The 11,838-nt window shown below is 34.5% G+C and overlaps 1 protein-coding gene across 1 annotated transcript; it reads left to right on the plus strand.

Annotated features, from left to right (window-relative positions):
- The first annotated feature begins 114 nt into the window (after positions 1 to 114).
- LOC119673920 lies at positions 115 to 8,362 on the plus strand. Its single transcript, XM_038085036.1, has 6 exons — positions 115 to 4,795; positions 4,872 to 5,337; positions 6,696 to 6,699; positions 6,763 to 7,687; positions 7,757 to 7,969; positions 8,127 to 8,362. The coding sequence occupies exons 1-6, from the start codon at positions 115 to 117 to the stop codon at positions 8,360 to 8,362; spliced, it is 6,525 nt and encodes a 2,174-aa protein (XP_037940964.1).
- Positions 8,363 to 11,838: the final 3,476 nt, after the last annotated feature.

Below are 11,838 nucleotides of genomic sequence, written 5' to 3' on the forward strand. Positions count from 1 at the left end.
TGGGCGTATCTTTCATATTCATAGCCGCTGGGCATATCTACCAAATTTTATAGCCGCTGGGCACAATTATTTACTTTCGAAAATAATCACAGTTGATTCGCATAAAATCTGAAAATGCAAAAAATCGCCAGAAAATTGGAAGCTACGCAATCCCTGCTGAAAAACTTCTCCACCAACATACGGAAAACGGCAAAAAGCAAGCAAACAAAAGGTTTCTTCACTGCCAGAAAGAATCTCTTGGAAAGTTACTGGACGCAGTACAAGGAAGCTCGAGAAGATTTGTTGGCCAATATTTATGACGGTGCAAAGGTGGAAGAAGTGAGTGACACAATTAAAGCGTTAGTTAGCGAAGACAGTTACATGGAAATTGAAATAATTTATTCGGAAATGATGGGAGAGCTAATCGATGAGTTAGAAAGCACTGAAGTTATAGAATCTCCAGGTAATAACGAAACTGTAATTAAAGGTGTGTCAAGCATGGAACTGACGTCTAATTTACCACGTATTAAAATTCCGTCGTTTGATGGTAATTATCTGCACTGGTACGCATTTAAGGATTTATTCACGTCAGTTGTATCAAATAACGTTGCATTGTCTAATACACAGAAACTTCAATATTTAAAAGATGCGTTAGTGTTGGACGCTCAACACGCCCTAGACAACATTACTACAACAGATGCACATTGGGCAGTAGCATGGAGTTTACTCGTCCGCAAGTATGAGAACAAGAGGATCATTCTTAATGCGTATTTAAAACAAATTGTTAATTTAACAACGGTGTCTGATGGTTTACCTAATAGTTTACGCTTGTTATGTGACACCATCACGTCAGCTGTGCGTGCGTTAGAGCAATTGGGTCGTCCAGTGCAGCATTGGGACGATTGGTTGGTCTTTACCCTTCTCCAAAAATTAGACACGAAAACACGCTCAGCTTGGGAGCTGTCAACAACCAGTTTAGAACAAATTCCAATGTTTGAGGAGCTGGTCAATTTCCTAGAAAATCGAATACATTCGCTGGAGGTAGTTAATAGCATGACCGATAACTCTAATCAGGAGAAAAAGTTTGTAACACCTATCAGAACAAAGGGGTTCGTGAAAAGCCATCATACCACTGTTCAACAATGCGTGCATTGTCAAGGTAAGCATTTACTGGCATATTGCGCAGAATTTCGGCAAATGACTGGGACAAAGAGATATGAGGTAGTCAGATCTGCAAGATTGTGTTTCAATTGTTTGAGAACGGGACACATGGGTCATAATTGTCCATCGAAATATCGGTGTCTGCGATGTAATGCAGCGCATCATACATTACTACATGACCATAGTGGAAGTGGTGGAGAAACTAATTACTCAAATATACCGGAAAAGACCACTGAAGCGACTAAGAAATACGCTGTCACATCAAATAATACATACATTTCCAGTGCTAATCAAGGTGCTCGAACTTTACATCTACAGACTGTTTTAATTGGCACTGCATTGATAGAGGTAAGGAGTCCTTCTGGTCAGAAGCTTATTGTGCGAGCTCTTTTGGATAGCGCGTCGGAAGCAACGTTTGTCAGCGAATTCATCGTGCAGCGGTTAAAACTGGACAAAACAAATGTCATAGTGCCGGTGAGTGGTGCAAATGGTGAAAGGGTCGCCAATTCAAGAGGAATGGTTTCATTTACAATCCATTCGTTAAAATCCGATTTCAACATGAATTGTGTTGCACTAATACTTCCACGAGTGGGTAGCGTTACCCCAACCATTCCCATACCGAAAGAAGCGCTTGGTGAGTTCATGAATTTAGATTTAGCTGATCCTCAATTACAGGTTCCGGGGGCAGTCGATATGATTTTGAGCGCTTCAGATTATGCTGCTATTGTCTATGAGCGACTAAAACGGCATCCAACTAACAATATTGTTGCCCAATATACGCAACTCGGTTGGGTAATTTTTGGTGGACTGTCGCGACGAAAGGCTATTTCAGTGAAAGGACAAGTTAATTGCTGTCATACTCGGGCAACATTGCACGAAATGCTACATAAATTTTGGGAATTGGAAGAAATAACAAACCACGTTCCGTTAACAAAAGATGAAATGTACTGTGAAGATTTTTTTGAGCGTACAACTGTACGCAACGCAACGGGTCGATATGTAGTTAGACTACCAATCAAGCAGAAAGCTGATTTGGCAACACTTAAGTCAAGTAAACTAAATGCACTTGCATTATTAAACAGCACGTTACAGCGATTAACCCGAGATCCGGATATGTACAAACTCTACCAAGATTTCATGGACGAATATCAGACCTGTGGCCATATGGAAGTGGTGCCACACTCGTATGATGTAGCTTCAACATGTTATCTTCCTCACCATGGTGTCTATAAAGCATCGAGTTCTACAACGAAGCTTCGCGTAGTCTTCAATGCTTCTAATAAATGTTTGAGCGGAATATCGCTTAATGATTGTCTGCATATAGGTCCCAGATTACAAAATGATCTATCAAATATCATCTTGCAATGGCGGCATTACCCTATAGTGTTTACAGGAGATATCGAGAAAATGTACAGGCAAATTCTTGTTGATAGCAAAGATGTGGATTTGCAACGAATAATGTGGCGCGTTCGACACGGGGACGCCCCTACAACGTTCCGGTTGCTCACTGTAACATATGGGACTAATTGTGCTCCATATCTTGCCATCAAAGTATTGCGTACTCTGGCAAAAGAGGAGCAAACTCGTTTTCCACGGGCAGCTGAATCGATTCTAAATGAATTTTACATTGATGACGTACTATCAGGTGGAGACACTCCAATCGAAGCTGCAGAAAAATTGCACGAACTTCAGGAGCTTCTAGCAACTGCAGGCTTCACTTTACGTAAATTTAATTCGAATTCAAATGACGTTTTAAGCACTCTGACTGCGGACGTAAAAGCTCACGCCGACGATGTGGAAATTAACACCGAGTATAAAACTAAGACACTTGGTCTTACTTGGTATACAAAATCCGACAGTTTTGGTTACAACGTCAATGTAACTTGTGACAACCATCATTACACAAAACGACTAATGTTGTCTGACATATCGAAGTTATTTGATCCACTTGTGTTCTTGGCTCCGGTTATCATTCGAGGAAAGATGTTTCTGCAACAACTCTGGCGTACTGGATCCGATTGGGATGATCCCTTGTCAATAGAGATGGCAAACATTTGGCATAACTTTCGTATTGACTTACAACAATTACATCACATTCGAATCCCACGTTGGATAAACACCACTTCGACAAGTGCAATTGAATTACACGCATTTGGTGATTCATCAAATCAAGCATATGCGGCTGCAGTATATGCGAAAACAACCATCGGTCCGACCAGTTTTGTAAATTTGCTTATTAGTAAAACTAAGGTAGCCCCGTTGAAAGAAACGTCTATACAACGTTTAGAATTATGTGCAGCATTGCTAGCAGCAAAACTTCTACACAAGGTAAAAGGAACATTTAAGTGTCAACCATCACGCTGTATTTTGTGGACTGATAATACAACCACTCTGTGGTGGATTAGAACTGATCCAGGCAAATTGAAGCAGTTCGTGGCAAACAGAGTGTCACAAATTCAGTCAATGACAAATATTGAAGACGGGAGGTATATTGCAACAAAGGATAATCCGGCTGATTGTGCATCACGAGGCAGTACCGTTTTGCAACTAAAAGATAATCTGATGTGGTGGTATGGACCATCTTGGCTTCGCTTAAATGAGAAAATGTGGCCTAACCACCAAATCAATCATACTCCTGACAGTTTACCTGAGAAAAAAGAGATTAACTCATTAACTACGCAGTTATCAACAGAAGTGTGGGAAATATTTGGACGATATGCTACTCTTGACAAATTACTCCTAGTCGTGGCGCAATGTCTACGTTTTATTCATGCGTGTCAAAAAAGGATGCGTCGAGATGAAAGTTTCTGCACTTGGCAAGAACGTTATACGGCTCTTAAAAAATTAGTAACAATTGTACAAAGGACCGAGTTTACCAACGATTATGCTGCTTTACGGAAAGGCAATCCAATTAACAAATCAAGTAAATTGTTTAAATTGAATCCGAAGCTTGATTCCGACGGAATTATGCGTCTAAATGGAAGACTGCAAAATGCGAATATTCCTTCAGATGAACGATGTCCAATGATATTACCCAGACGTCATGATTTTACTACGTTGATTATTAATCAAGCTCATAGTCGAACATTACATGGCGGAACTCAAACAACATTAGCATATGTGCGACGGCAATTTTGGGTTATTGAAGGAAGATCCGCTGTGAAGAGAGTGATTAACAAATGCATTACATGTTTTCGTCAAGCCTGTCGACCGCAAGCACAACTTATGGGTAACTTACCTCCAGCACGGTGTAATATATCACAGCCATTCATGCACACGGGCGTGGATTATGCTGGTCCATTTAATGTGAGAGCGACAAGAGGGAGAGGCCATCGTACTTACAAGGGGTATGTGGCTCTATTTATATGTTTTATTACACGAGCTATTCATTTGGAACTTGTGAGTGATATGACATCTGAAACATTTCTAGCAGCGTTAAAGCGATTTGTATCAGTCCGTGGCATATGCTCAGATATGTACAGCGATCGTGGTACATCCTTTGTCAGTGCTGATGCTTTAATGAAAGATGAAATTAAATTATTTAAAAAACAAATTGAAGCTGGGTCTGTGTTTGCATCAACCGTTGGCATAAATTGGCACTTTATACCACCCGCAGCGCCTCATTTTGGTGGCCTATGGGAGGCAGGAGTAAAAAGCATGAAATTTCATCTTAAGCGTGTAGTAAACACGGCAACTTTAACTTTTGAAGAATTTTACGTTATTAAAACAAGTCGAAAATTGTTTAAATTCGCGGCCGCTTACGGCTCTATCTGATGACCCCACAGACTTATCAGCGTTGACACCAGGACACTTTTTGATTGGACGAGCGCCATCTGCCGTACCTGAACCTAATTTGCTAAATACAAAGATTGGTGTACTATTCCGATGGAAGATGTTAAGCCAGATGTATCAAGACTTTTGGCGCCGTAGGTCCCAAGAATATTTAACACAATTACATGCCAGAAACAAATGGACTAAAAGCCAAACAAATGTCGCAACCGGTCAACTGGTCCTACTTCGAGATGAACGATTGCCTCCAAGCTCCTGGTTGCTTGGCCGCATTATCCAAGTCCATCCTGGCACGGACGGTGCTGTTCGTGTCGTAACCATAAAAACACAGTCCGCCATTGTGAAACGGCCAATTACGAAGATCTCTGTTTTACCAATCGACATTGAAGGACGTCCTGAAGCACACGAGTAATATAGACGCAAGATCCGGTTGTATCTCCACGTCTAGGTGGGAGAAATGTTTAAAATTATCTATATCAATCTGGCAACCACTGTGTGTGGGCTGCTTTTAATGGTTAGCAAGTTTTTTTCATTCTTCTTGTTGTACGAGCATCCGTCGTGTTCGGTTGTGTTTCGTGTTGTGCAGTAAATTTGTTTGAGTTTTGTTCTAATTACATTTAAAAATATGTTTTATATGATAAGTAATATTAGAGATAAATAAATGAAATATTCTTTGAAACTTTAAAGAAAGAAAAAACCGCATTTAACGAACAGTAACAAACAATTTCTGACTATGCATACATCTAAAATATATGCATATATTTTTTTTTTATTTCACTGAGATTAATAAGCTTTTCTGTGCAGTGTTCTCACTGTAATGTATTTGATCGAAGCCTTATTTGCATCTGAATAACTTCTTGCGAATAATACCTGATATTTAGGAACTATATTATGTCAATTAAGTTCCTGTTAATTTCTTTCTCCTTCCTGTCCAACAAAAACAAAGTTTGAACTTTTGAATTTAAGTATTAATATTTTAAAGCAATTATCATAAAATCATGATTTATACTTGAAAATAATACTGATAATAGCATAAATTTTTTTAATTGGTTTTTAATGCGTTACTCTTAATAGCCTTTATAGTCCAAAAATGTAATATGCTTACCCAAAATACACTGATACTCACTAAAAAAACAAATAATTTGGGTTTCAAAGTCTACCGAAACAAAATATGTTCTGTAACTTTAATGGATGATAACGTATGTGCCCCATGAGACACATCTATGTCAACATATTTTTTTTATTCAAAAAAAGGATGCCCAAACACAGAACATAAAAAAGAATATCCTTTCCTCTTGTTTCAAAATTTTTTGAATATTTATTTTGTTGTTGTCGTTGTTGTTGTTGTTTACAGACATGCTGTCTAATGTTGTTTTGACTCCCTTGTCATTTTGCATATTTGCTGCCATACATTGTTCATTTTTTCTTTAATTTTTATTACTTGTAGCTTCCAAAAGCGGAAAACTTTTTAGGAACCTTAACAAACATGAAGCTCCACTTTTGTATTGACTTATTTTTAAAAATAAAATTATTCACATGTTTTGCATAATTCTTATTAGTCATTCTAGTTCTGATTTATGCTTTTATATATGTTATATATATATTACTTGTATTTATAATTACAGCCTTATAAACAATTTTTATATCACTTTAAAAAATTTTGAGTTTTCTGTAAAATTCCACAAAGCATCGTTTCATTCTTTATTAATATTTTATTAATTAAGTAAGTTGATTAAATTAATCAACTTTTAATTTTTAATTTTTAGAAATGTATCTGTACAGTATTTAAATCATTGAAAAATACTCAATACAACTGAACTTGTTACTTTATAGGAAATTTTTCATGAGCATGCTACGCATTTACGCATACTTCGTGACCATCAAAATGCAGGCTCTTTAATATCATCAGAGGTGCCTACAATCATACGTCAAAATCTATTAGCAAATTTTCGGAATGGCAGTCGACATGCACCATATTTTATTTGCGGACCCCACGGAAGCGGTAAGAGTGCTTTAATAGTGGAGTTATATCGACAGGTCACTGAGTGGTTCAGTTCAAAACGAGTACATCGAGTTATACGTTTTGCTGCAGCTACTCCACGTTCAGCCTACAATTTAGAATTATTACGTGTTATATGTCAACAGATTTCTATTATTTTTAATATACCAGAAGGTTACTTACCAAAAGATGCATCCTTCGATCCGAACTATATAAATAATTGGTTCCAAAATTTATTACGACGTATTGAGGATATGAATAATGATGTTTTGTTTCTTTTTATTGATGATTTGCATTTATTAAATCCACTGGATTGCGATATTGTAGCTGCATTATCTTGGTTGCCCACTTCATTGCCATGGAATGTGCAACTTATATGCTCTACAACAACAGCTATAGATCAATTGAAATTCACACCAATGCAACGTGATCGCTTTAGATCGACAGAATTTCTTTTTGATTTAACAGTTGCTGAAAATCGCACTGAATTAAGGAAGCCAATTATGAATAACACAATTTCTGTTAGTGATGATATCGCTTTTGAGCAGTTTTTGGAATCACAATTTGATTATTTTGAGAAATTCTATGGAAAGAAGGGCTTCGGTCGTTTAGCTGCGTACATCACATGCGCTGAATATGGACTGACGGAAACTGAGCTCTTGGAATTATTAATGCCCACCGATGAGCCAGAGGCATTTGTCGAAACCGAACATGGAAACTTTAATTTCTCCACATTCAAAAGGATTCACAATGAAATGAGTAAATATTTAGTCATTTAAGCCTAATTAAGTGTGTAATTGAATTTTATTTAATTTTCTTCTACCGAAGGCTTTCTTTTGCATGACAAAATAATGTCCGGCAAAGTGCTTATACAGTGGCGACACACTTACTGTGCACATTTATCCCAACAGCGATACATGGATGCACAGAGTACACGTGCCATGCATATAGCCATTGCCAATATATTCTTTCAACAAGAAGGGGAGGATGCTGAAGAAGGCAGCAGTGAACAAGAAACAGAAGAAAGTGACAAGCATTCAGGTGAGTTAAATTGGATTAGCAAGTAGTAACAACGATATAGAGTATGTACTTAGAATACTTTTTGTGTCATTATTACTATTTTTATTTTTATTACTGTTCTTTTTGTTGCAATTCCATCTATGTCAACTTATCAACAATGAAAATAAATGTGTTATAGTAGTTAGTCAAAAGGAAAAGGATAACATCTCTACTGGTCGTAAATCATCATCACATCATAATGATGATACTTCAACGTTCTACAATCCAATTGCGGCTGACGTTTCGTATAGCATGCGACATGTTGAAGAGAGTTGGCATCACTTAATGCGTTCCGACGATACAGCCAAGTTCAAGCAAATTGCAGTATGCAACTTTGATTTTTTACTAGCAGCGGTGAGTACAGAACAAAAATAAAGGCTTTAACATACTTCATACATAGACCAGTTAAACTCTGTTATAATAAGATTATATTTATACATTATATAGTGACAAAAAGATAAATAAACTTTTATTTCAAGAGTAATTATCATTAGAAATTTAAATGTGCTGTAAAATGAATCATAATTAAGAAAAATTTCAATAGTAATATAAAACTTCTCATATGAATAAATTTAAATAAATTAGTACTTTAACGTATAATAAATTTAAATCATACATGTAGTCGATATTAAGAAAATTCTATATAATTATTGTCATGCATCATTTTAGTAGGAAAAAAGCGACGTTAGATCCATTAACAGCACCTTTACCTTTAGAACGTATTATATTTTAGAATGAAATATCGATAAATGTATTGATTAACTCGAAATAGGTTCAAAGCTGTGGAGATATAATTGACAGTTCTAGTATAAGAACGTTAAGAGGGTATATGATTTCTATCCACATCAGTATTCGTTGATAAATTATTATATACACTGAATATTTTAAAATTGCAGAACAAATATCACTCAACTACTTTCAGAACAGAACAAAATAAAAGATTAGTTTAAAATTATTCGCATTATTCAAACAAGTATTGGTATGCTGTGTTATAGAACTTTTCTAGACCAAAAAGAAGCTAAATAACCACTGACATAGACATAGAGAGAAAGAATTATAATATTACTAAACTGTGTATCACTGCTTAACAATCGCCAGAGGTCGACCCTTATATCGGTAGGTTTGTTTTCTCAAGTGTCTAACCTATGTATGTAATGAAGCCTAACATAGTTTACTTTACCTAAGCTTCAGATGAGTTCGGTTATCCAAAATAGTTGATTTAATTGGGTTAAATAAAAAATTGAAATAAAAACTTAACAAGTGCTAACAAACTGCACTTAAAATAAAAAAAAAGAAATGTAGGACAAATTGTCTATTAAGAAAAGACGCTTATTATAAACATTATTAGCATTGAAACAATTCTATAATAATTATATATATTTCACATTTATATATATATTCATTTTACTTGTACATAACTTTTACTTGAGCTTGTTTTTATATACTTAAATGACCTAACAAAACATCGTTGTTGTATTAGAGTATGAAGAATTTATTGCCAGTGGCGACAATAATATGTTCAATAGCTATGGATTTCAATTTGAATGCTTCTTAACAGTTTCTTTTTAAACATTAAATTGGAAATGCGGAAAAAAGTTATATTTATATTATTGTAGGCTGTTAGCAGTAACTCGTTGTATCCATTCAGATACCAACTCCTTGTTTTTCTTGTTCCCTTTTTAACTATTGTCAATGTATTTATTTTTTAATTTAAGCTCTTTATTTTGAAAATACATTTTCCACAATATTGTTTTTGAAAAACTACAAATATTTCATGGGGACATTTTTACATTTTCATAATACATCATTTGTATCCTGTCCGCTAACAACAGCAAAAATATGTATTGTTGCTTTGTCTATTTACAATGGATTTTTAAGTTTTTCTTTCCATTATTGGAATTTTGAAAGGACTGTAATTACGCTTGTAAAGAAAAATGTTGTTTGTTATTGTTGAAGATAGTTCGCTCAAGATGGTGTCAATTGTTGCAGTAGAGAAGTACTCTTTAGTACAATATAAAGAAATTCATTATTGTAACAAGCATGCAATTACAATGTCCACTCTTCTTCTTAACAAAATAATGCAATTATTTTGAAATCACAACGTTCTTTGTAATAAAAGTTAAGCACAATCCTGCATCAAATGGGCGCATAGAGACATCGAAAGAAATTGTAGACTTATTTAATATTAATAATAACAGAAGAAAGGATTAATTTTAAATGTTAAGTCATTAAATTAGTTACTTAAATAATAATAATCTATACTATAATCAATGGAGCACCAAGTCACAGGAATACAACAAGCCTTTATCTTCGGATTATAGCTTGGAAAAGTAAATGCGAAAATCAATATGAATTTCGCATAAAAGTCTAAACTGTAAAACATTTCTGAGAGCAATTTCACCTGGTAATGGAATTTATAAATAATTGACACGATTCCAATTGCTCAAGCACGCTGATTTGACCAGTTATTACAGCTATTTTGTATCATTTTTTCCACCGCACAATATGCCAATATAACTAATTTTTTGGACCATTAAGGGTTTAAGTAGTAAACATTTTATATTGATTAGTACTAACAAAACTTACACAGGCCATCTAGGGTCGATTAGTTCATACAAATTTAACATTGGTGGTTTTCAAGTCAAACTATCCAAGTCTATCGACCGATATATCGAAAAATAAACAATATTGAAAATGCAGCATAGCATAGTGGAAAAAGTTGATAAAAAGTTTACTTAAATTCCATGTCAAATTGGAGGATCCAGAATATAGAAATAGTTTTTAATTGTGTATATAATTCTGATATATTCTTCTACTTTATCAAATTATAAATTGGTTTACATATACTTTAATATTAGTATGAGACATTGCTCTGAAAATTATTTTACGGTTGTGTATTAAATAGTATTTTAACTTTTTCAAAGTACAATCCGAAAATAAAGGCCTGTTAAAGTTTGATTAGAAGGTTCTTTTATAATTGTAAAGTATAATTTATAGATTAAAAAGCAAATAATTGTAAATAGAAGAAGTTGCTAAATTATTGACTTAACATTAGCAGTTCTCTTCTCTTTTTATTAATGTCTGAAGCTCTTTAACTCAATAATAACTTAGACGTCTCGGATAATCTACTACGATATATGATCCATTAAATTATAAATCATTCTGATGTATTGTGAATTTTTAAAATTAATGCATATTTTTAAGAAATTATAATGATTTTAGGAGCATGTAAAGCGGTGTTAGCATGAATCTGTTGTTAATGTGTCTTTTAATGCTTACGATTCTTAGGTTTTTGCTTATCACTTTATTATAAATATAGCATAGTGCTTTTAACAAAAGTTATAAAATATTATTCTAATAACTTTTCTTTATGGTATATGAAGAAGCTTTGCAATAAGTCACATATCCACAGAGCAATAAACTATGTACACACCATAACATCATCTGTGACAAGCGATTGCAACAGTAATATTATACGAAGATACCAACACCTCAACCATACACATCAGATTTTTTCAGTCTGATTTTTGTTTAAATGGGAAGTTGGAAAAATGGGTTTTCAGAAGAAAATAGAAATTTCAACCGAATGCATATAGTGTCCCTGCAAATAATGAATATTTTGAGAACCTCAGGTATTGTATTTTTTGAAATTATAAAAAAATGGGATACTATTGTTAGAAGTGCATATTGATGGATATTAAAAGTTAAAAGTAAATAAAAATTTGTGTAGTTTTAATACACTTCAGAAGGAGTGTTACCTTATTTGAGGTACTTATTTACAATATTTACATTCAACTATTCATATGTTCGAACGCGATGTTCAAGTTGTTTATACCATAGGTCAGGTAGCC

Source organism: Teleopsis dalmanni, chromosome 2, assembly GCF_002237135.1.
Source record: "Teleopsis dalmanni isolate 2A chromosome 2, ASM223713v2, whole genome shotgun sequence".
In the NCBI taxonomy this organism is placed as follows: Eukaryota; Metazoa; Arthropoda; class Insecta; order Diptera; family Diopsidae; genus Teleopsis; species Teleopsis dalmanni.

Bases quoted from the DNA above. Each gene is read 5' to 3' on its own strand.
- LOC119673920 (XM_038085036.1), top strand. From the start codon at position 115: ATGCAAAAAATCGCCAGAAAATTGGAAGCTACGCAATCCCTGCTGAAA. The intron at 4,796-4,871 runs GCATGAAATTTC...TATTAAAACAAG, and splicing joins ATGGGAGGCAGGAGTAAAAA to TCGAAAATTGTTTAAATTCG. The intron at 7,970-8,126 runs GTGAGTTAAATT...AATGTGTTATAG, and splicing joins AGAAAGTGACAAGCATTCAG to TAGTTAGTCAAAAGGAAAAG.